The sequence below is a fragment of the Ranitomeya variabilis genome, chromosome 5 (assembly GCF_051348905.1).
Source record: "Ranitomeya variabilis isolate aRanVar5 chromosome 5, aRanVar5.hap1, whole genome shotgun sequence".
Taxonomy (NCBI): domain Eukaryota; kingdom Metazoa; phylum Chordata; class Amphibia; order Anura; family Dendrobatidae; genus Ranitomeya; species Ranitomeya variabilis.
The window spans coordinates 273,637,753-273,663,353 of NC_135236.1; the positions used below are offsets into that span (position 1 = coordinate 273,637,753).

General features: G+C 43.6%; 1 protein-coding gene across 11 annotated transcripts in view; it reads left to right on the top strand.

The window, feature by feature from the left end:
• The window catches only part of SBF1 (SET binding factor 1), a 209,450-nt gene that overhangs the window by 33,111 nt on the left and 150,738 nt on the right, over positions 1 to 25,601 (top strand). For 6 of the 11 annotated variants that reach the window (XM_077264334.1, XM_077264336.1, XM_077264342.1 and 3 more), the window contains exons 2-8: positions 11,105 to 11,190; positions 18,463 to 18,594; positions 21,303 to 21,425; positions 21,638 to 21,748; positions 21,967 to 21,990; positions 24,451 to 24,556; positions 24,637 to 24,769. In XM_077264334.1, coding sequence (XP_077120449.1) covers positions 11,105 to 11,190; positions 18,463 to 18,594; positions 21,303 to 21,425; positions 21,638 to 21,748; positions 21,967 to 21,990; positions 24,451 to 24,556; positions 24,637 to 24,769 — 715 coding nt within the window. The remainder of the gene's footprint in view (positions 1 to 11,104; positions 11,191 to 18,462; positions 18,595 to 21,302; positions 21,426 to 21,637; positions 21,749 to 21,966; positions 21,991 to 24,450; positions 24,557 to 24,636; positions 24,770 to 25,601) is intronic. The other 5 variants (XM_077264335.1, XM_077264338.1, XM_077264339.1 and 2 more) reach the window with 1 other exon arrangement.

Here is a 25,601-nt window from a genome sequence, read left to right on the forward strand (position 1 = left end):
ATAATATATATAGGGGGACCCAAAAAAAAAATTGCTTAGGGTCGCCCTATATTTTTAGGCCAGAAAGGCTACGCAGACAGCTGTGGGCTTATATTCATAGCCTAGGAAAGGGGCCATGGATATTTGCCCCCCCCCCGGCTACAAATAGAAGCCCGCAGCCGCCCCAGAAAAGGCGCATCTAAAAGATGTGCCAATTCCGACACTTAGCCCCTCTCTTCCCACTCCCGTGTAGCGGTGGGATATGGGGTAATGAGGGGTTAATGCCACCTTGCTATTGTAAGGTGGCATTAAGCCCGGTTAATAATGGAGAGGCGTCAATAAGACGCCTATCCATTATTAATCCTATTAAAGGGTTAAAAAAAACACACTAGAAAAAAATATTTTAATGAAATAAAGACACCCACTTTTTGACAAACCCTTTATTATACGCTCAATCCATCTGAAGACCCTCGACCTGAAAAAAGAAATAAAAAAAACCAAACCAAATTCATACTCCCTGGCCCTGTCCGCAGAAATCCAACGAGTGTCGCACGACGATCTGCCATGGAGAACAGACACATCCGGAGATGTGTCTGCTCTCCACGGCTGCAGCAACACACTGACAGGAGCTCCGGCTCCTGTCGGTCTGTAACTGCGCATGCGCGAGAATTTACCGGCGTTCATTGACCCCGGTACTCCCCCTTTTTACGGCAGTGCTGCGTGGGAAAGTTCACACGCAGCTCTAATGCCGTAAATAGACGCCGGAGCCACTGAACCCTGGTAAAGTACGCGATACACTGCTAGGAGCTTCGCTCCTGGTAGTGTATCGCCGGAGAGCAAGCCATCGGCGTGGGACACTCGTTATTGGATTCTGCGGACAGGGAGTATGGATTTGGTTTATTTCTTTTGGACTTTTTCCCTAGGGGACCGAGTGCTTCGCGTGCCAGTGTGCTGTATGGTGAGTATATACTCTGTGTTATATGTTGTATGTAATGTCTGTCATGTATGTTACGTGTATTGTATGTGTATGTGTTTTACTGACAATTGTGCTAAGTCGCCGGACACAGGGACAACTCTCCCATCCTAATATCGGATGGGAGTAGTAATCCCATATGGCGACTTAGCACAATTGGGTGGCACTATCGTCGCGTGGGGACAGGCAGGCAGACAGGCAGACAGGCAGACAGACAGGCAGACAGGCAGACAGGCAGGCAGGCAGGCAGGCAGACAGGCAGGCAGACGCGCACACAGGCAGACAGACGCGCACACAGGCAGACAGACAGACAGGCGCGCACACAGACAGACAGGCGCGCACACAGGCAGACGCAGACAGGCGCGCAGACAGACAGACAGACAGGCGCACACACAGACAGACAGGCGCGCACACAGACAGACAGACAGACGCACACACACACACACACACACACACACACACAGACAGACGCGCGCACAGACAGACAGACGCGCACACACACACAGACAGACAGACGCGCACACGCACAGACAGACAGACGCGCACACACAGACAGACAGACGCGCACACACACACACAGACAGACAGACAGACGCGCACACACACACACACATACACACAGACAGACGCGCGCACACACACACAGACAGACGCACACACACAGACGCGCACACACACACACACACACACACACACACACACACACACACAGACAGACAGACAGACGCGCACACACAGACAGACAGACGCGCACACACACACGCGCACACACACACAGACGCGCACACACACACACACACACACAGACACAGACAGACGCGCACACACACAGACACAGACAGACGCGCACACACACACAGACAGACAGACAGACGCGCACACACACACAGACGCGCACGCACACACACACACGCGCGCGCGCGCACACACACAGACAGGCGCGCGCGCGCGCGCGCACACACACAGACACACACAGACACACACAGACACACACACAGACAGACAGGCGCGCACACACACACACACACACACACACACACACACACACACACACACACACAGACACACACACAGACACATTCACATACATGCCTCCATGCTGACGGTCACACTCTGCCCACGCACTTCCTCCTGCAGCAGTTTCTACACCAAAACCGCAGAAAACCCGCGGATATTTTTTCTTCTGCGGGTTTGACCCTCACAATGGAGGTCTTTTGGTGCAGAACCGCTGCAGTTCCGCACAAAGAAGTGACATGCTTCTGCGCAGTTTTTCCCGCAGCATGTGCACAGCGGTTTCCATAGGCTTACATGTTATTGTAAACGCAATGGAAACTGCAGCGGACCCGCAGCGGCAAAATCGCTGCGGTTCCGCGGTAAAAAATGCAACGTGTGAACATGGCCATAAGGCTGCTAATTGGTCATGAATTACCATGGCAAACATCAGGACCACACAATCATGATCTGAGGGCACCAATTGAGATAGGAGGACCCCACACTCTGTTTACTATTTATAATGATGTAGTCATTATTGACAGCAGCATCTAAGGGGTTAAACAGATATGGACGGTGCAAACACTGAATCGTGGCTGATACAGCAAGTTGTCAGCTATAGTGTACAGCCGACAGCTGCTGGATTGTCACCTGTATGGGGAGGCTATTCTCTTATATCTCAGGTCAGTTAAAAGACGTATTAGCGGTCATTAAGGTGTTAAAATACAGTTTTTGCTGCGTTGTTTTTATTACGCAGATTACATGTGAGATTTGTTTACAATGCATGTTTAATAAAGTTAGTATTTACAAAAAAAAAGCGAAATATGCAATAAACATGTTAAGGCTACTTTCACACTAGCATCGGGCACTGCACGTCGCAATGCGTCGTTGTGGAGAAAAAAACACATCCTGCAAAGTTGCCTGCAGGATGTGTTTTTTTTCCATAGACATTTATTAGCGACGCATTGCGACACAGTGCCACACGTCACAACCGTCGTGGGATGGTTGCGTCGTGTTTTGGAGGACCGCCGCCACAAAAAAAGTTACATGTAACGTTTTTTTGTGCGTCGAGTCCGCCATTGTCGATCGCGCATGCGCGGCCGAAACTCCGCCCCCTCCTCCCCGGACCTTGCAATGGGGCAGCGGAAGCGTCCTAAGACTGCTTCCGCTGCCCACGTCGGGCATTTTCTTCACAGTATGCGTCGGTACGTCGGGCCAATACAGCACGACGGCCCCGTACCGACGCTAGTGTGAAAGCAGCCTTAGTTTGTTTTTTTGCAGCATCTTTGCACTTTCATTGCTTTTTATAGGTGAGAAAATGGTGCATAAACACTGAACGAATTGACCTGCTGTAGATTACAAAAAACGCAGTGCTCAAATTCAGTCAGGAAAAAACCAAGCGTGTGCATGAGACTTCTGAAATGTCCTAGCTTTTGCTGACATTGTGAAATGGAGCTTCTTATATGCATGAAAAAAGCTTGTATAAAGCTTTGTGTGAACATACCCTATTCACATTCATGAATGATTAGAGCCTGCTAGTTTTGCATTGCATAAGGCCTCATTCAGACATCAATGTTGCAAATACTGTTGTATCCGTTTTTGTTTTCACGGATACCACACGTACCCATCATAATCTATGGTATTTTTCATGTATTGTTTGGCCATGCAAAGCACACGGAGACGTGTGGGTTTGTTTTTTTCCGTCAGCATGGATGACCATACAATACAAGTCTATCATCAGTGAAGTACAGAACACTGATGCATCCGTGCTCCTTGTGTGTGCTGTCCCTATCGAACATCGCAATGGATAAAACACTGATGATGAAAGCAGACACACGGAGGCAAAACACTGACATCGGTATCCTTTCTTTCACATATGTGTTTAAATAAGGACGTGTGACTGAGGGCTAATTGTGACAAATATACTCCTTTGGTTCCATTTCAAAGCGGTGAAAAAGGCCACAAAATGCACCCTTTGCCTGCCATAAAGCAGTGCACAGGCCTGTATGTGGCACTAGGTGTTCGCACCTTCCGTGCTGGCAGCGTGCATAGCTGCTTGTTCCCCTAATAGCCTTGTCTCCGTGATGTTGGTGTGTGATGAATCATGGAGTTTAATCTGTTTCAGGATGAGATAATGAGATCCAGAATAACAGGCTCTGCCTTACACAGCCACATCTCGCCAGTGACAGCTCGGGCTCTGCTGCCTGCGTGGAACAATATTGTGCGCATATTGCTCCTTGCTCAGTGCAGCGTTTTATAAGAAACAATGCTGCTTGCTGTATACCTGCAGGCTTCTCAGTGAGGGGGAGGGTAACCCTTAAAAGACAATTGGGCATAATTTTTATGCCCGTGACCAAAATTTCAGAAAAATCCAAAATATCTAGATTAGACAAAACTACTGTTTAGTAGTAGCCATGGTAACAAAAACAGTAGTTCCATATTGAAGTTAAAGCATTGTGTTACAATGAAAGGGTTAGGAGTGTCTTCAGTGGTCATGTGACGTACTGTTGGCGACACTGATTGGCTGCAGCACTTATGTGCAGTGGTTATACAGTCAGGAGCTTGAGAATAATATGCCACTTCTTATGGGGGACGATCACCTGCAGTATGTTCACCTATCTGCTTTTTAACGCTGCTTCTTCCAGCAGACCTGTGACGTGTGACTACAGTTTGGCTGCCGTGTCCAAGGCGCAACTCGTGTCTCATGATCAATTCAGGGGGCTGCTCTCTCCCTTCCCTTTAAATTTTGCCTCTTCAGATGCTATGGTGTATAACACAAATCTATGACCCCCCTCATCAGCAAGTCATTATATGAAGTGGTATCTAGTATCTACTATATAATTGTCTAAGGGTCACTTCCGTCTTTCTGTCTGTCTTTCTGTCTGTAAAGGAAATCCCAAGTCGCTGATTGTTCGCGGCAAAACAGCCACGACCAATCAGCGACGGGCACAGTCCGGCAGCAAAATGGCCGCTCCTTACTCCCCGCAGTCAGTGCCCGCTCCATACTCCCCTCCAGTCAGCGCTCACACAGGGTTAATGGCAGCGTTAACGGACCGCATTATGCCGTGGTGTAACGCACTCCGTTACCGCTGCTTTTAACCCCTCGGATCCAGAACAGGCCTTTCCCGCTCGCGAGACCACAATGCACTCTTGGGACCGGAGCGCGCGAGGAGCATCGGTAAACGCCTCGGCTGGATTCGGGGGTCCGACGGAGTGTGAGTATATAACTATTTTTTATTTTAATTCTTTTTTTTTTAACAGGGATATGATGCCCACATTGCTATATACTGCGTGGGCTGTGCAATAGACTGCGTGGGCTGTGCAATAGACTGCGTGGGCTGTGCAATAGACTGCGTGGGCCGTGCAATAGACTGCGTGGGCCGTGCAATAGACTGCGTGGGCCGTGCAATAGACTGCGTGGGCCGTGCAATAGACTGCGTGGGCCGCGCCGTAGACTGCGTGGGCCGCGCCGTAGACTGCGTGGGCCGCGCCGTAGACTGCGTGGGCCGCGCCGTAGACTGCGTGGGCCGCGCCGTAGACTGCGTGGGCCGCGCCGTAGACTGCGTGGGCCGCGCCGTAGACTGCGTGGGCCGCGCCGTAGACTGCGTGGGCCGCGCCGTAGACTGCGTGGGCCGCGCCGTAGACTGCGTGGGCCGGCCGCGAACAATCAGCGACAGGCGCAGTCCGACCGCGAATTGGCGCGGGATTTGAACCACGCTTCGCTAATTGGTCGCGGTTGGCCGATTCCTGTGTATTCAATGTAATATTCTAAAATCTTCATAAATAAACTACATAAATATTCTAGAATACCCGATGCGTTAGAATCGGGCTACCATCTAGTAAAGCAGTGTTCCCCAACTCCGGTCCTCAAGAGCCACCAACAGGTCATGTTTTGAGGATTTCCTTAGTATTGCACAGGTGATTGAATGCTTGCCTGTCCAGTTGATGCAATTATCACCTGTGCAATACTAAGAAAATCCTGAAAACATGTCCTGTTGCTGGCTCTTGAGGACCGGACTTGGGGAACACTGTAGTAAAGGAATAATTATAAAGACCAGCCTATTAAACCCCATCACTGAGTAAAAACGATGGTTAACATGTAAATTCTGCACATATACTGAAAAAAAGCGAGGGAAACCTGAATGGTCAATTCAAAGGCAATCAACAGGTTTTTGCTATGTGATCTGGCAGCAGCATGAGCTAGGGACAGAAACCCTGATTCCAGTGATACATCATTTAGTTTACTCGGGGCAGCAGTTTGGTAGTCAGTTTTCCTTGCTGCAGATGTAGCAGAGCTCATTTGTTGAGCTGTGTATAACCCGCCGACACCATAACTTTGTGTACACTGTATAGTGACAGAGAGTTGCTAATTACTGTAGTGGTAAGGATGTGGTTGGACTAGAATGCAAGAGGCCAGTTGTCCTCAAGTGCTCTCCTGCTGATAAAACATTGATTGCATTGAAATGGCAAAACACAGTTCAGCGAGTCATCCCTGTAATGGGGTTCTCTGCAACTACATCATGGTGCTTTCAGATTACATACCAAAAACTTGCTGACCTATTCCCTTTAAAGGTTTGTGCACGTGAAAAATAGGAAGGAAAAAGCACCAAGGAGACTTATATAAATTTGCACCAAATCAAGAGGAATTTATTGTGAATTTTCCCATAGAAAAATACATCCAGGCATTTAGTTATATACACTGTACCTGGCGCTTCTGAAGCAACTGTGGTCCTGGCTGATCGCTGTACACTGGCCTCCTGCAAAGATTACCTTGTGTGATTGACTGCGCGTACACGTGTCTATACTACGCATCATTGCTGAATCCAGGAGATATGGTCACAAAGTGCAGGCAAAGAGAGTAGACTTTTGTAAGTGTTCTGATTTTACCGGGACATGCTGATTTTGCTGCGTATCGGGAGGTACTGTGAATCAAGATCTGTTTTGGAATGAATTTTGACTTTGCTGCCAAACTCGTTGGTGAAAATATGTAACCAGCCTGGGAACAATTCTCAAACTAGCATGCTGCAGATATTCAGATGCACACTTTTCTGCATAGGCAATATCAGCAGTGTGGATGATTTTTGGTCAGATCTCATCCACCTTGCTGCTAGTGTGTTCTTGAAGTAGCAGATTCTCCATCCGCTAATTTGGGCAGAAAATCTGTACCATTTCTGTCCCAATTGGACTTACCGTACCCCAACATAACAGATGGCTCTCTGCTGAGAGATTCATGAGATACTTTTCAAGGGTACATCTCCTCCCAAGAATGTGAAGAAGAGTACCGTAATAGAATTTGTCCTGCCTAAGACCTAGATCCAGTAGCTTGCTTATTTTTATTTTTTATAAATTCTTTATTTTAGCATTGCATAGCCACAACTCTAACAGCAGGAGGCAGCCCCACAAAAAAACTACAAACAGCAATCATCTAGGATTGTAAAGAAAAATAAGTGTAGAAATTAACACACAGAACTTGAAAGATATTGTGTGTGACCAAGTAGGTGTGGAGCCCGGACAATGCTTAATAAACAAAGCAACCTGATGGGCTAAGGGTACTGTCACACAGTGCAATTTTGATCGCTACGACGGCACGATCCGTGACGTCGCAGCGATCGTATGATTATCGCTCCAGCGTCGTAGACTGCGGTCACACGTTGCAATCAAGGCGCTGGAGCGATGCCGAAGTCCCCGAGTAACCAGGGTAAACATGGGGTTACTAAGCGCAGGGCCGCGCTTAGTAACCCGATGTTTACCCTGGTTACCAGCGTAAACGTAAAAAAAACAAACAGTACATACTTACATTCCGGTGTCTGTCCCCCGGCGTTCTGCTTCTCTGCACTGTGTAAGCACCATAGCCGGAAAGCAGAGCGGTGACGTCAGACGTCACCGCTGTGCTCGCTTTCCGGCCGGCAGGCGCTCACAGTGCAGAGAAGCTGAGACGCCGGAGGACAGACACCGGAATGTGAGTATGTACTGTTTGTTTTTTTTACGTTTACGCTGGTAACCAGGGTAAACATCGGGTTACTAAGCGCGGCCCTGTGCTTAGTTACCCGATGTTTACCCTGGTTACAAGCGAACACATCGCTGGATCGCTGTCACACACAACGATCCAGCGATGTCAGCGGGTGATCAAGCGACGAAAGAAAGTTCCATACGATCTGCTACGACGTACGATTCTCAGCAGGGTCCCGATCGCTGCTGCGTGTCAGACACTGCGATATCGTATGGATGTCGCTGGAACGTCACGAATCGTACCGTCGTAGCGATCAAAATTGCACTGTGTGACAGTACCCTAAAAAGACAGTGTGAGAAGAGAATAAGCAGGAAATGGAAAGAAAAAAATTGAATCCAGAGGTTTGTCCAGGACATGTCAGTAGCAAAATGACTGATGTCTGAGCTACGATGTAGCTGATCACTTGTGAGAACTATTCTAGATATGACCGGTATGGTTTTTTTTGGAAGACCAACGAGTGATACCAGGTCTTGCTAAAGGAGCATGTTGTGTGAATTCCAGTCTCCTATCCTCCTAATCTCATTCACCCTGGAGACCCTGAGATCTAATGAGGGAGGAGGATCTATTAGTCTCCTCAAGAGTCTTAGGCTATGTGTCCACGGTCCAGAATGGCAGCGCTTTGAACACAGCGGACACCCGGCCCGTCCAAAGCGGTGCTGACTTTTGTACACGCGGTGATTCCACATGTGATCATTGAACACATGCAAAATCACCGCATCCTATACATAGAACGGTGCTGTTTATCTTGCGGAGACTGAGCGTCTCCGCAAGATAAATAGACATGCTGCTGTCTAGAAAGACGCACCGCATGTCAGTCTTAGCAGGTCTGCCACCCATGTCTTCGTACGCATAGTGGAGATGGGATTTCATAAAATCCCCTCCACTATGCTATAACATCTGAACGCTGTGGCTGTACGCAGCGTCCAATCCACAGCAAACACGCCACGTGGAAACATACCCTAACTTTTTTGACTCCATTTCTTTATAGCATTTAAAGGGAACCTGTCCGGTTGGATAACACTATTAACCTGAACTGAAAGTATGTCACCTGTTCTGAAAGAGCAGTACAGGGAGAAAATGAAATGTATTTCTCCTGAGAGCTGCTGGCTTTCAGTCATTGCAGTGGCTTAGGTATCCGTGGTTATGACCACTCATATTGAGAGTAAGTTGTTAGTGGTCTTAACCATGGATATCTAAGCCACTGCAATGCCCTACACATGGGATAAGCGAAACAGCGAATAAGAAAAACTATACCACTCCTCTAATTGGAGACATTTGCTAAAATTATTATTATTACACCCTTACATATTTGGAATAGAATCTTGAAGTTGGGAATACTCGTTTAACTCTATTAATCTTTACATTTTTAGATTATTTGAGCGGACTGTGCCTCTCAAGGTCAGAAAGATTGGGGTCCACTGGTTTGGGAGATTGGAAAATACTACTCTTCAACTAGGCTATAAAGGCCGAAATGAAATGCTACATGTAACTTCACTTCTCTATAGAGACTTGGTAACAATTCAAGCAGGTTTAGGTCTTTGTATTATAGTCTTTTTAGTGGGGAATTCTACAAAAGCGGTAGTGGTATTTGACACCTGTAAAGTCTTAAGAGACGACTGAGATACTTTGTAATGAATCATCACAGGAAGATCTGCATCACTATCCTCTGTGGCAGCAGCATCGTGTGCACAATGTGTATGCCAAGTAACATGAAGGTTGCTGATTTGGCATGGTTGTCTATTAATCTAGGAATGTTATCTGTAATTGGCAGTGATGATGGTTGTGATGCTGAAGGTGTTCACCGTTAGTCTAAGCATTACCAAATATCTATCACATTACCATCAAATCAGTTCCTTTTTTAAATAAATTGTGAATTAGATCATTTCACTCCTTCCGTATACTGTAAAATTAAGGTACGGCTGCGTTTTCCAATACGTCTATGTAATAGATTTTAGGCAGAAATATGGAGCTCCAATTCCCATAAAAAATATATATATCACATAATTAAAGAGATTTTCCCTTAATCCTAATTAGGATAGTTGATGATTAGTGTCTGATCTTGGGTAAAACTGTTGGCACGTTCAAAGATGAAAACGGAAGTCTGTGTAACCTATGTGAGAACATACGCTGTTACCTCTCTATTCAAAGCATATACCACAGACGAGGCAAAGTCGATTCCCCACTGATAAGACATGTAAATAGATAAGTTTTTATTATACAAAAAACCCCCTTAAATTTCCACAGAATGGTGCCTGAAAGGAGTGTTTAGAGAAACAAAAAAGTTTATATCAGGTTCATCAAGTTATTTTTTTTCCTATCTTTCACTCTTTTTTTTTTTTTTTTTTTTACATGTTTTTTACATGAAATATTGCAGGCTACACATAATCACTGAGCTTTATTAGGCTGTTACTTTCGCTGTTAATTTTCAGTAATCTCATTATCAGAGGCAGGATAACAATAAAAGTTGCTACTATAAACATATAGGGTACAGTATTTTGAAAGGGAACCTGTCACTTGATTCCTGGTGACCAAACCACAGACGGCGTGAATCAGAATCGTGTATGCTTTTCCTTGAAACACTGTGACATTTGAAGAGCTGGACTCTCGCCGTCCCACTCCAGTTGACTCAAATAGCCGGAAATCAGCCGCACTTGCATTGAATTTTTTTAATGCTTACTTGTGTTTATTTACAGTACAATATTTTACCAAAGTACTGGGTAGAAGGATATAATCAGAAAAGTCTCATAAGGGGACTAAAAAATAATAGTACAGTAATAGAAAAATATGTATATAAAAACTTCCCTTTCCTCCTTTTAAAAATGAAGAAATATATAAAAAAAGAAATATTTGGTATCACCGTATCTGTAAATGTCTGATCTATCAAAGTACAACATTAACTTGTCGGTAAAGAGAAAAAAACCTTGAATTCCCAGAATTGCGTTTTCAGCATGTGTTGTATCCGTATTGCTGCGTCTTGCTGTTTTCCTTTTTCTTCTAGTTTACCCAGTTTCTTTTTATCTCGATCATTATATCATAGATTTGTTTTCACTTAATGAAAAGAATTGTGGACAAGACATTATTTGTGCATTAACAGGATGATATATCATGTTTTGATTGCGATATTGTATTTTAACGGATTTTTCTCTCTATAGGTAGCAGCATAGGGCAAGGCAAGATTCTGCAACGTTTCCCTGAAAAAGATTGGGAAGATAACCCCTTTCCCCAAGGCATTGAACTTGTAAGTATTGTCATAACAAAGTTTCTGTTTAAAGTAGTTATCCAGCCTTTTACAATTGCGGTCCTATGTATAGGATAGGCAAGCAATATTAATTCAGTGGGGGGTCCGACTCTATACACCCCCATACTGATCAGTTGTTTGAAGGGAGTGTAGTGCTCATGCCATCACTGCTGGAGTGCTGAAATTGACACCAATCAAGTTATTATTGATGTCCTATTCTAAGTAGAGGCATTCTGTTTATACCGTATATACTCGAGTATAAGCCGACCCCCCCTAATTTTGCCACAAAAAACTGGGAAAACTTAATGACTCGAGTATAAGCCTAGGGTGGAAAATGCAGCAGCTACTGGTAAATTTCAAAAATAAAAATAGATACCAATAAAAGTAAAATTAATTGAGACATCAGTAGGTTAAGTGTTTTTGAATATCCATATTGAATCAGGATCCCCATATAATGCTCCATACAGTTCATGATGGCCCCATATAATGCTCCATACAATGCTCCATACAGTTTATGATGGGCTCCATAAGATGCTCCATATTAAAATATGCCCCATATAATGCTGCACAAATGCTGATTATGGCCCCATAAGGTGCTCCATACAGACATTTGCCCATACAATGCTGCACAAATGCTGATTATGGCCCCATAAGATGCTCCATAGACACATTTGCCCCGTATAATGCTCCACAAATGTGGATTATGGCCCCATAAGAAGCTCCATAGAGATATTTGCCCCATTTAGTGCTGCACATGGCCCCATAAGATGCTCCATACAGATATTTGCCCCATATAATGCTGCACATGGCTCCATACAGATATTTGCCCGATGTAATGCTGCACATGGCCCCATAAGATGCTCCATACAGATATTTGCCCCATATAATGCTGCACATGGCCCCATAAGATGCTCCATACAGATATTTGCCCCATATGCTGTTGCTGCGATTAACAAAATAAAAAAAAATCACATACTCACCTCTCAGGCCCCTGGCACTTGCTATATTCACCTGCTCCACGTTCCACTGCCGACTAATCGCGTCATCGCGCCCTCTGACCTGAGCGTCAGTGCAGAGGACGCGGAAGACAAAGTGGTGCCGACGGTGGAACGGGGAGCAGGTGAATATCGCGCACTGAGTTATACTCACCTGCTCCGGGCGCCATTGCTACACGTCTGTTCCCCGGCGCAGGCAGCTGCTTCCTGTAGTGAGCGGTCACATGGTACCGCTCATTACAGTAATGAATATGCGGCTCCACCCCTATGGGAGTGGGGTCCATATTCATTACTGTAATGAGCGGTACCATGTGACCACTCACTACAGGAAGAAGCTGCCGGCGAACCAGGGACATGCAGGGACCACACCAGGAGCAGGTGAGTATAATTAGACAGCCCCCGATCCCCCTCCCCTGCCGAGCCCTGGGTATGACTCGAGTATAAGCCCAGAGGGGGACTTTCAGCCCAAAAAAGTGGGCTGAAAATCTCGGCTTAGACTCGCGTATATATACGGTAAGTAGAGTGTAAGATAAACCCTGCTAGACAGGGAAACAACCTTAGCAGGTCTTCTGTTATGTCTGTTGTTGCTCTGTTACTGCAGACATCTGTCCATACATTGTGCGCCCCTGCACACTGTCAGGATTCTAGGTAGTAGCCGCTTGAGAGCGATGACGTGACCGCAATCATTTGGAATATTTGCATACTTCCGGCCACAATCTGACAAAACGTGCTCTGCCTCGCTGAATTAATTGTTATTGAGAGAGACCAAGCAAGTCTAGTCTGATGTGGCCAGCAGTATGCAATTCACTTGCATTGCCAGAGAATCCTGACCATACGGTGTGTGCGCCATTAGGGTATGCTCACACATGACCCTTTTGTAACATTTTTTTTTTTCTTGCAGCCTAAGCCTTCACTCTTGACAGTTAAAATGCCATGTATAAAATCTAGCAAATAGCTGAGGTTTTGCTGTTTTTTGGTGGATTACATATATAATAATGTATGTACATGGCAGTAAAGTTTTATTTACCAATAATGCAGATCAAATGTTATGGTGTTTTTTTTTTTTTGCACTTTCTCATTGCTTTTTATAGATTAACAATTGCTGCAAGAAATGCTTCAGATCAGGAAAAAAAGCTGTGTGTACATGAGGTTTTCTGAAATCTCATGGCTGTTTCTGGTATTGTACAACGTAGCTTCTTTTCTGCAGAGAAAAACAGCAAAAAAAGCTGCAAAAATACAGCGTGTGAACATAGCTTGACCCCTTAACGACCGCCGATACACCTTTTAACGGTGGTAGCTAAGGGTATTTATTCCTCAGCGCCGCTTTTTAGCAGCGCTGAGAAATAAGGGTATAGCGCCTCGAGCATCAGAAAATCTCTGGGGTTTCGTCTACTGGGGGGGGTAGCTGAGACCCTGGAGAACATGGTCAGGGCCGTTTTTTTACCGTCCCCTGTCACATGATCGTAGTTTTAACTCAAAGCTACATTATGTGTAGTTTTGAATTAGAGATTCTCGTGCTACGGGGTGGCCGGTGGTGATGGGGGGAGGGGTCTTTGTGGTGCTGTGCCTACATATTCAGCTGTATGGCTTATGACCGGTCACTGATCCTTCACCGACCTGCCCCCTATTTTACATACTTCTAGAATCATGGCTTGAAGAAAAAAAAAATCCTTCATCAGCCAGGCAACTGCGCCTGTACCGTTGCATAAGGTGGATAATATGCCTGTTTTTTCATGTTATTTACATATAGTTTTGCTAAAAAAAAAAAAAAAAGTTCAAATTGGCGGTAGTGCCTGTGCAGTAGCATCTATCACATTCCGATAGATACTACTGCTCAGCCGCCATTTTGGTAGAGAAAAAAACATTTAGGCTTCATGAAGATGGTGCAGTAGCATTGTTCCGATAGATGCTACTGCGCTGGTTCCGCTGGCGCCATCTTGATGGAGACCAATTTTTTTTCACTGCCAAAATGGCACTGGCGACGCCTGTGAAGTAGCATCTATCGGAACGTGATGGATGTGGTGCCATTTTGATAAAATTTGTATGTCTAAATAATATGAACAACATGAATCCACCTCCTCGTGCTACAGCGCCAGCGCCGTCACCTTCCTGATGAATGATTTTTTTTTTTTTTTCTTAAAACCTCAATTCTATTCAGTATGTAAAATAGTGGGCATCTGTGAGGGATCAGTGACCAGACAGAAGCCATACAGATGAATATGTAGGCAGATCACTGCATGTGCCATTTTTACCCATTTCTCCTTGTGAATATAAGTAAAACACTAAGGTGGAACAATATAAGGTCACCAACATAGTATTTAAACCCAGATAGGGTATATTCAGTACAGAAAAACTGGGACCAAGGGCAGGAACATATAGGACCACTGCCTAAATTAATCAACAACCAAAGGAAAAAGAAGCAGCATAAAGTCCAGATAAATATGTAAACAAACTTTATTAACAATTTATTACAGGTTTAAAATGAGCAGAGGGAAGTGGTCCCCGTGCTGTACTCAGCACGCACCTACAGAAACAGGGGGTATGTGCCTGTAGTATATATATGCCCACATTATAGCCAAGGCTAGTATAGCAGAAAATTAAAGTGACTGTGCATAGGATTCAAAGAAGCCTGCATTGGACACACAGGTCCCTAAGATTAGCTGACAAGCATATTTCATATTAAGTATATAATACTATACATACCAGGTAATGTGGAAACAAGTCACGGCATGGATTGGCACTTCACCCCTGTATCCCCCGACGCACGTTTCGGCTATCGCCTTTCTCAAGGGGTGCATAAGCATAGCGCTGGGTTCAATAAATAGTAAAAGACAGCACACACTGATGGATGTGTGCAGTGGGCTAGCCAATGACCACACAGCGCCCAATCAACCTGCACCCAGCACACCTGAGCGCCGCTCCTAATGGAACACATGGGGCCCCATGCTTCACACAGGAGACAGCGCCATGTGATCGGGAACAGGGAGAGCGGCCATGTGATCATATTGAGACCGCATAGCGCTGATCGCGCCAAACAGGCAGATGAAAGTAAATGAATATCTGGCACTGCGGCCGCATTCACAGGGCCTGACATGCGCAGATCAGACATAAACTACGGATGGCTGTGTGGACACACTACACCTGCGCCTGTGCCTGAAGCCGCAGTATACATCTTAATTTAGTGCAGTAGCCATATTACCAGGATCAGACATGCGTAGAACGTCCCTGTGATCGTTTTTTTAGGAGAATTGCTATATCCATGTGCGGCCATAATGAACATATAACAAACAAAAATATAATGAAAAAATTACGGACAGGTAGCCCTGTAAACTATTGTGCCGAACATATGTAACCGATAACAACGGGATATATGTGATTTTTTAATGTAGCAGCCCCTTAAATCAGGGGAAATGAATCCACACTCGACATAGCCCACAAATAAAATTAACTATATAAATACACACAAGAGCATAATAAATCAAAACATGATATAAAGACCAAAAAATGCAAAAAAAAACAATAATAAAAAAAAAAAAAAAATATATATATATATATATATATATATATATATATATACATACATACACACCACCATAAGGGCACGTTCACACAGGACTTCTCCGCCGCTCTTCCCTGCCGCTTCTAAAAAAAAAAAAAAAAAAAAAAAAGCAGCAAAAATCTGCAGCAAAAAAGTCCCGTGTGAACGCACCCCAAGAGGTAGCAGAAAATACACTCCACCAGTTATGTATATATAGATTAGCACATGAAGGGAATTGCTAAAAATACATAAATGGAAGGGATGGCGCAACTACATGGTATAGATATATGCTGTCAATCTACTATACCAATATATATAGAAGAACCAATAGCGAGTCCAAAGATAATAATGCTGATATTAAATATAATGTACTCCAAGTGGACGTATATAAGAGTCCCAATGTGTATCTTCAACCAATCTGGCCAACGTCGCTCCAATCTTCATATATCTTCCAGTAAGTGGAATCTCCTTCACCCAAATGGGTCAGCAAATGTCCTTCATGTGCCGCAGCTATTAATTTTTTTTTTTTTTCTTAAAACCTCAATTCTATTCAGTATGTAAAATAGTGGGCATCTGTGAGGGATCAGTGACCTGACAGAAGCCATACAGATGAATATGTAGGCAGATCACTGCATGTGCCATTTTTACCCATTTCTCCTTGTGAATATGTAAAATTTGGGGCTAAAAGAACATTTTGGTGCTAAGTGTAATTATTTTTTCTTCATTGCCCAATGGTGTAAAATTGTGACACACCCGTGGTGTTAATATAATCACTGCACCCCAGATGAATTCATTGAGAGGTGTAGTTTGTAAAATGGGGTCACTTATGGGGGATTCTGCTCTTCTGGCATCACAGGGGCTCTCCAATGTGACATGGCACCCTCAAACCATAACAGCAAAATCTGCACTATAGTATGGCACTCCTTCCCTCCTGAGTTTTGCACTGTGCCTCAAAAGTAGTTCCCGATTACATGCAGGGTATTGGCGCACTCAGGAGAAATTGCACAACAAACTGAGAGGTCAACTTTTTTCTATTAGTCCTTAAAAAAAATTAAAAACTTGGGACTAAAACATTATTGGTAAACATGTAATAATTTTTTCTTCACTGCCCAATGGTATTAATTTCTTTGAGGCACATGTGGTGTCAACATGCTCAATACACCCCTAGATATATTCATTAGGGGGTATAGTTTGTAAAATATGGTCACTTATGGAGGGGTTCTCCTGTTCTGGCACCTTGGGGGCTTTGCCAGTGTGACATGCCACCCTCAAACCATTCCAGCAGAATCTGAACGGCTTCTTCTTTGATCTTCGCATTGTGCCGCCACACTAGTAGTTTTTGACCACATATGGGGTATCTACGCACTCAGGAGAAATTGCACAACAAATTGTACAATCCATTTTCTACTGTTAACCTTGCAAAAAATTTTGTGCTAAATCAACATTTTTGTGTGAAAATTTTCTTTTTATTTTCCTTCCACCTCGCTTTAATTTCTGTGAAACACCTGAAGGGTTTTAAACTTCTTGAATGTGGTTTTGAACACATTGAGGGGTGCAGTTTTCAGAATGTTTTTTTTTTCTGTCATATAAGCCCCTCAGTCACTTCCAATGTGATGTAGTCCGTAAAAATGAGTTTTGTAAAAATGAGTTTTGTAACTTTTGTTGGAAAATTAAGACATTTCTGATCAACTTTCAGCCCTTCTAACTTCCTAACCAACAAGAATTGTTTAAAAAATGATGCTGATGTAAAGTAGGCATGCGGTACGTGTTATTTATTAACTGTTTTGAGTGATATAACTCTGGCTTAAGGGCATAAAAAGTAAAAATTCAAAACTCGCGAAATGTTCAAAATTTTGGCAATTTTTTTAAAATATATTTAAGTATGGCCCTAAATTTACCTCCATCATGAAGTACAATGTGTTGCGGAAAAACATTCTCAAATTCAGTGGGATATGTTGAGGCGTTGCAGAGTTATTACCTCATAAAGTGACAGTGGTCAAAATTATAAAGTTTGGCCTGGTCAGGAAGGTGAAAACGGGCTTGGGGGTGAAGGGGTTAAAGAACAACAACAAAGTGGATTTCTTCACCAAAGTTCTCAATGTAATCCGTATTACAGCCATGTCTTTACTTTTACATATAGTGCTGACAGTACTTGGGGGGAAGGTCTAGACAGTGCAGGTGAAGCTCTATACTATTGTGCGGCCATTGGCCGGCCTCAGGTTATTTTCACACGTTGCGTTTTTGCAGCTGTCGTCCCCCCTTTTATGCTGCTGATAAAGTTTAGTGCATAAAAATAATCTGATTCAAGTTGATCAGGTTTTGCCACCAAATCACAGCTAAACCTGATACGTGCGTTTTTTTGCAGTGTTCTTTGCACTAATCAGTGATTTCAATGGTTGAAAAACACTGAAAGATGCGACATCCTGCATTTTGCAAAAACACAGCTTTTTGACAAAAGTCAGGGAAAAAAAACACCATGCTGTGTTCATGAGATTTCTGAAATCTCATAGACTTGTCTGGTACTGTAAATCGCATCTGAAAATTTTGCATTAAAAAGTGCATTAAAAAGCTGCAAAAACGCAATGTGTGAATATAGCCTTACAATGTATGGATCGACTTGGACACTTGCATTTGAAGGGCCAGAGATGATAGGTTCTGTCCTGACACTTTCACTCTAAATGTCTGGAAATGTTTGTATGATTTGTCAGTGTTTTTTCTTCTTTCTCCTGCTTTGCACAGTTCTGCCAGCCCAGTGGATGGCAGTTGTGTACTGAAAAGAATCCCCCGTCATTCTTCATTGCGGTCCTGACGGACATCAACTCAGAACGTCATTACTGCAGTTGTTTCACCTTCTGGGAGGAGTGTGCACAGGTGATTATTTCTGTTTAGCTACTTCTGTTCTGCGGCACACCTACGGCTGTTACATGACTGGTGCCCGATTTGTCAAGGCATGAAATGAGGAGTTAAGGGGACTTACTGTTTTCTTTCCTCCATACCCTGCAAGCCTTTTATTGTACATTGGGTATCCCACAATTATGCTTAAGATAATTTGTGATAGATTACTACTTTTTCTTTTTGGGATTTTTTTTTTTAATTAATTTGATATTTTAATAAGTTTTCTTAGTTTGTCACCCCCAAAAGTCAGAAAAAAACATATGAAGGAGCTTCAGTACACCTTTGGCACGTTCAAGGGCTCAGTGCACCATTCTGCTCCATTAATTACCACAATCAAAATAAGGGGGTGTACATTTTGATAGCTTGCCCATAGTAACCGCTGCCTGAGCTGACATAGCAGGAGCCCAGCAACCATGTGCACACAGTATAGTGTGGCCGCCACGCTCCTCTCTCCTGTCTGCAGGGGCTGCTTGCTTCACTTCCGTGTATTAGTGTATGGGGCAGCAGTTGATGATTGGAGAAAGGGATGAGTGCGCATCTGCACAAACTGTGTGCGCCCACTCCCTAGGTTCTTGCAGTGTCAGTGCACACGCTAGGCCTCAGATTCAGCTAAGGCCTGTCCCACACGTCCAGATAATTCCAGTACCGGAAAAATCGGTACCGGAGTTGTCCGTGAGCTCACGTGGCACACGTGCGGCAGCCGTGTGCCGACTGGGTACCACACGGACCGTGCAGGAGACAGCGCTAGAGATAAGCGCTGTCCCCTGCATCTGGTGCTGAAGCCGCCATTCATTCCTTCTTCCCAGCAGCGTTCGCTGGAGAGAAGGAATGAAAAATCATTGTTTTTTAAAAATTTTTTGTGGTTAAAATAAAGATACTTGTACCCACCCCCCTCCCACCCCCTGTGCGCCTGCCCACTGGAAATAAAATACTCGCCCAGCTCCCTCGATGCTTCCTCTCAGCGCCGCAGCTTCTTACTGTATGAGCGGTCACGTGGTACCGCTCATTACAGTGATGAATATGCGGCTCCACCCCTATGGGAGGTGGAGCCGCATATTCATCACTGTAATGAGCGGCACCACGTGACCGCTCATACAGGACAAGCTGCGGCACTGAGAGGAAGCGTCGAGGGAGCTGGGTGAGTATTTTATTTCCAGCGGGCGGGCGCACAGGGGGTGGGAGGGGGGTGGTGACAAGGATCTTTATTTTAACCACAAAAAAAACTAAAAAAAACTATGATTTTTCATTCCTTCTCTCCAGCGAACGCTGCTGGGAAGAAGGAATGAATGGCGGCTTCAGCACCACAAGCTGGGGGGACAGCGCTTACTGTAGCGCTGTCTCCTGCACGGCACACGGACTGCACACGGACAGCATCCGTGTGCGGTACGTGTTTTACACGGACCCAATGACTTTAATGGGTCCGTGTGATCCGTGCGCTCCCACGAACACTGACATGTCTCCGTGTTTTTCTAACGGACACACGGTCCGTGAAAACACGCTGACATGTGCAGAGACACATTGATTTTAATGTGTCTACGTGAGTCAGTGTCTCCGGTACATGAGAAAACTGTCACCACACGTAACGGAGCCACTGACGTGTGAAACCGGCCTAAGGCTGTCAAATCCATCAACCCATTTATGAAAAAGAGCTTGATTGAGGGTGCCTCAAACATACACACACACACACACACACACACACACACACACACACACACACACACACACACACACATATATATATATACACACACACACACACACACACACACACACACACACACACACACACACACACACACACACACATATATACATATATATATATATATACACACACACACACACACACACACACACACACACACATATGTGTATATATACACACACACACACACACACACACACACACACACACACACACACACACAGACAGTGTATGTATGTGTTGTTCATCGATTTAAACCATTTTTGAACCTTTTTTTCCTTCATCATGTGACCCCGGCTGCAGCCTCTGCTGACATCCGCTGATGTTATGTCAACTTCCAGACATCCCAGATTCACCCTAGCATGACCTGGTATCACACACCCTTCCTGATTGATTGGGCTTTGGACGGTGTCTCACCGCACATCACAGCCCATTGTCCAGCACGTCCTTGCAGCCAATGGAAGCAGAGGACAGCGGGAAATCACGCGCTGGATACTGGGCTGTGACGTGCGATCAAACACCACCCATAGCCCAGTCAGTCAGGCATGCGACCGGGTCACACCTGGGTGAGTCGAGGAAGTCCGGAAGTTGACTTGACATCAGCGGTGGCTGCAGCCGGGGTCACGTGATGCGAACTGAGCGAGCAGTGATGGCGCCGCTCACAGGCACATAGGACAACATAAGGTATTTATCAAAATACTTTTTTAAAAGGTTTATATAGATGAGCGGAATATACATTGTAGTGCACCACCTCTTTAAGTTTTGGAGATGACAGACCCCATTTAATGGAACATTTAATAACGCTTAAATTTTTACAAGAAAAAAATTGTTCCATTTCATGTGATGTGTGGCTGGCATGCTCTTCTGTCTGGTATGTGTTTTTGGTATACTAATTTTTAGGTAAATACAATTTGTCCATGAACAGCAAACTATTGAACAAATGTTTCTCTGCAATTAATCATGGGCATATACTTTGTAGAATCTCCTAGACCAGCGAGATGGGGACGCCGAGGAAGATGCCCCCTTGCCACATGCAACACAGCTTTATGCTCCAAAGACGCTGGTACTTGTGTCCCGTCTGGATCATCCAGAAGTCTTTAGGGTGAGTGTTCTCTGCTTGAGTAACATGAATTAGCTATGTATGCCTTCATTAGTTTATCCATAATATAGATGTATGTAACGTTTACACCCTTCAAGTACTCGCCATGTTCCATGTCATTATGTAGAGTTACGCTAGTGATATGTTTGCAGTGCTAGGAATGTGTGTCTAGAAATCTAGCAACTTATTGCATATGTGATATTTCCCCCATACAGGACTCCCTAGGTCTGATCTACACCATTCATACGGACGGCCTCAGTGTATCCCTAGAGAATGTTGTGGGAAACCTACTAACTTGCACTGTCCCTGTCGCAGGGGGCTCCCAGGTCAGTGCTACATGAGTTACTAAGTTATCTAAATTCTTCTCATTAAAGTCAAATTAAATTATTTATTTTCTGAAGGAAGCATAGCCCAGTTACATGGTGGACAGATCACATGCCAGTGGCTGTCTGCTTGTCTGGACTCGTCTTGTATTCAATATATTATTTGCTCTCCAGGTCTTTCCTTTTTTTTTTTTGACTCCATATTAATTTTTTCCTCCCAGTCTGACGTGGAGCAGGATGGTATGGTATGCACTTCATTATAATAGCTGACACGCTGCACACAGCCTGCTTTTCCTTTACCATTATCTCTATAGAGAAAATTAAAGATCCTTTCTTTGGGTGTAAAAAAAATAAATTAATAAATAAAATCCACAAACTCCAAGAAAGTAATTCATGATATTTTATTTTTAACCAAAAGTAGAGAACTGGAATAATGGCTTACTATCTTACTAAGATGAAAGCATGTAAAGGGACTGTCTTAGGACGTTAATGCCTGTCTATGTGGCCTGTTGGGACATTTGGACATCTTAGAGGGAAGCCCCCTGCTCTGTATAACCACCTTCTAGTCCGATGAATTGTTACGTGGACAGTCGTTCACCTTAGTGGCTGCTATGTATTACCACATTTGTCTAGCATACACTGCTGCAGGAAAAATGTCTGTATGGCTAGTTTTTTTTCTGTGGCACTGTATATTAAAACATTTTTAAATATGCGTCAAGTGGTCTCCGTGTTTTGTAAAAATTTGTAAAATACCCTTTTATTGACCAAGCCCTAAAGCTTATTTCACAATACATTCTGCATATATTTTTACACAGATCCATCAGTCCTGAGAAGGCCATTGTACTTACTTTGAAAATCCATGTCAGGATGACTGTAAAATCCACAAAATAAAATACAGTACATGAGTCCTGCTAGAATTTGACAAACAAAATACTATTTTCCATTTTAGTTAAGTATACTTTCATAAATTATTATACAGCCATTCTTACAATGGATTTTTAAAGTAAGCACACCAGCCTCATTAGGTCTAGATATAGCATTCTGGAATGCTGTAGATAAGCCCCTGATGCCGGTGGGCTTAGCTCACCCTCGATTTTGGGGGTGACAGGTTCCCTTTAAGTCCGGTATGCTGTTTATAATTTAAAATCTGGAGACTAATGTGCTTTAATGAGCAGCCAGTTCTTTAGTTTTTGCCCTCTTCACACTAAGTGCTGTATAGCCAGCAAAATAGAAGGAATCCTCTTCTATTTTCTCCTCTGGGTCCCTTGATGCCACGGACCACTTCCTCCTTTTGGATTATAATTTCACTCCTTAGATTTACCAGAGCATGGAACTAAAGCCCACAACAAAGTGCCATAAATTCACAGTGCTGTACTTGAGGTGAAAAGAAAAAAGGGGCTACATTAATTGACAAAACCCTTCCTGTCGGTGGGGTGTACACTGCAGAGGAGGATCTAACTTTTTTATTTGCATAGTGTCAGCAGCATACACCCCCATGGTTTCCTGTGTCGAGGCGATAGAGAAACCAAGTTACCCCTGTGTCCAGTTCTCTACTGAGTTATGATTTGTTACATTTGTAAACTTGCAAATTCCTCCTATTCCAGCACTGTGTTCCAGATGCTTAATAGGAAACCCCAACACTTTTAGGAATCTGAGACTTTAATAGTCTAGCATATGAATCCTTAGCATTATGGATGCATCATTAATTTTGCATGTATTTTTTTTCCCTTGCATTAGCTTTTATATTTATCACAATATTTAATACCCCTTCCTATTAATAGATGATGCTTCTATTGCACATTGTCACCTGTCGAATAATACATATATTAAAAATAAATAATTATGCCCATGTTCATTTTTGCCAATGTCTCAAGTAAAAGAAGCTTTATTTCTGAAATTGGGATTCTTTTCCAATTCGTGTTATTTTAGGGCGGTGGGGGTGAACCTTTCCTTCTTTTTTTTTTTTTTTTTTTTTTTTTAAATCACACAGTTTTTATTAAGGCATATGACACGCCAGTAACAGTTTGACACTATTTCCAGACAGGTACAATGAATACAAAACCGATTAGTACTTTTCATATTATGAGAACAACTCGCTGAGCCTTTCCTCTCTCTGCTGCACTTTTCATACTACCGCTTCTTATCTTCATGTACACTGGCATGTGCCTGGCCACGATGTGTCTGCCATGTTAGAGTGGGCTCTTCTCAAGCTTGACAACCCTATTCATAATTTTGTGTTTGGCACAGAGGGTATGATGACATTTATGCTGGTGATCTCGAAACTGTGCTTAGTAATTGGTAAGAACTGAGCAATTGAATAGTATTGTTATTAAAGGCCAACTAATAAAAATAAGTGGCGGTGATCCCTTACATGGGTATGTCAACACATTCACAGTCCTTATTTAAATTTTTGGAGTGTAAAAGGCCTACTGGGTAATTTGTCACATGAGGAGATGAGCACATTCTGCAAACACAATGTGGCTGGTTAGTTGCCTAAACTTTTGTAGTTAACCTTAGCCTCTTCACTCCCTCAGTTATGCACTCCTGTCACAAATTAGTCACCTTGTCCTCCATTGCAATCTGTTTGCCACTCTGATTTGCTGGAACTGAATTTTCACCTACATTTATTTACCTGGGATCCCACTGTATAACTGACTAGTAAAGCATCTGCCTCACATCTGACTATTTCTGTCTGATCTCTGTAGAGAACCATATCTCTGGGAGCAGGGGACCGCCAAGTGATCCAGACCCCAATATGTGATTCTCTTCCTATCAGCAACTGTAGTGTAGCCCTGTTATTCCGACAGCTTGGTAAGTAGCAACGTGGCAGTCTCTTACTTGTTTTACTTTTTCTTGTTTAACTTTTTGCTTTTAATATTTCTGCTTTCCAGGTATCACCAATGTGTTGTGCCTGTTCTGTGCAGCTCTCACCGAGCACAAGATCTTGTTCCTTTCCCGGAGTTACCATCGCCTGACTGAAGCCTGCAGAGCTCTCCTGGCTATAATGTTTCCTCTCAGATACAGGTAGAATTTTTGTTGGAGATGGACACTGAAAGTCCCACTTGCCTAATGCTCCTTTTTCTATAGATCGCCTGGTAAAGCCATGTTCCTGCTACTTAAATACTAGGGTCCCACTACTCCATCACCTACAATTCAGTGGTTAAGATAAAACCAGAGCTTAGTCTTTGCCATACTTTTCATATCTTCTAATGACTGGGCTTAGTAATGAGTAGGTTTTTTTTTCTTGTGTTTTTTCTTTTTTAAATATTGTGTTCCATGAACTTGTTCATTAGTTAAACCACCATTAATGTTATTGGAGTTGTCCTGCACATAAAACATGATCGCTAGTGGTCTCCAGTGGTGGTGTGACCACGACAGCTCACTAAACAGGGGTACGATGTCTCTTATTGGAATTGATTGACTGTCATTATGTATGAGGAACGTAACCGAGTATGTGTTATATTTGGTAGCATCAAATACAAGGACAGTGCACAGGAGCAATGGCTATTCTCTTCATACCATGGGCACAGGACTCCCTTTCTCATGATCTTTGAGCTCTCCAATAATAGAACATAAACAATTATAGAAGTTTGGTAACTCTCCTTACAAAGATAACAGGTCATTTTGTCCCAGATTTAACATAAGAAAATGTAAAAAGAAATTGCTGTTATTTTATATTTTTTCCCATTTTCCAGCCTGACCTAAAAAAAAAAAGTTATGTCTCTTGAAAATTCGTTTTCAAGGGGGAACAATATTTGTGTTATGTTGAAGTCAGATATAGAATTGCAAGAAAAATGAGGTGGAAATGGCGAAGCATCTAAGTAGCATGTCCTTCTTTACATGAATTAAACAATTT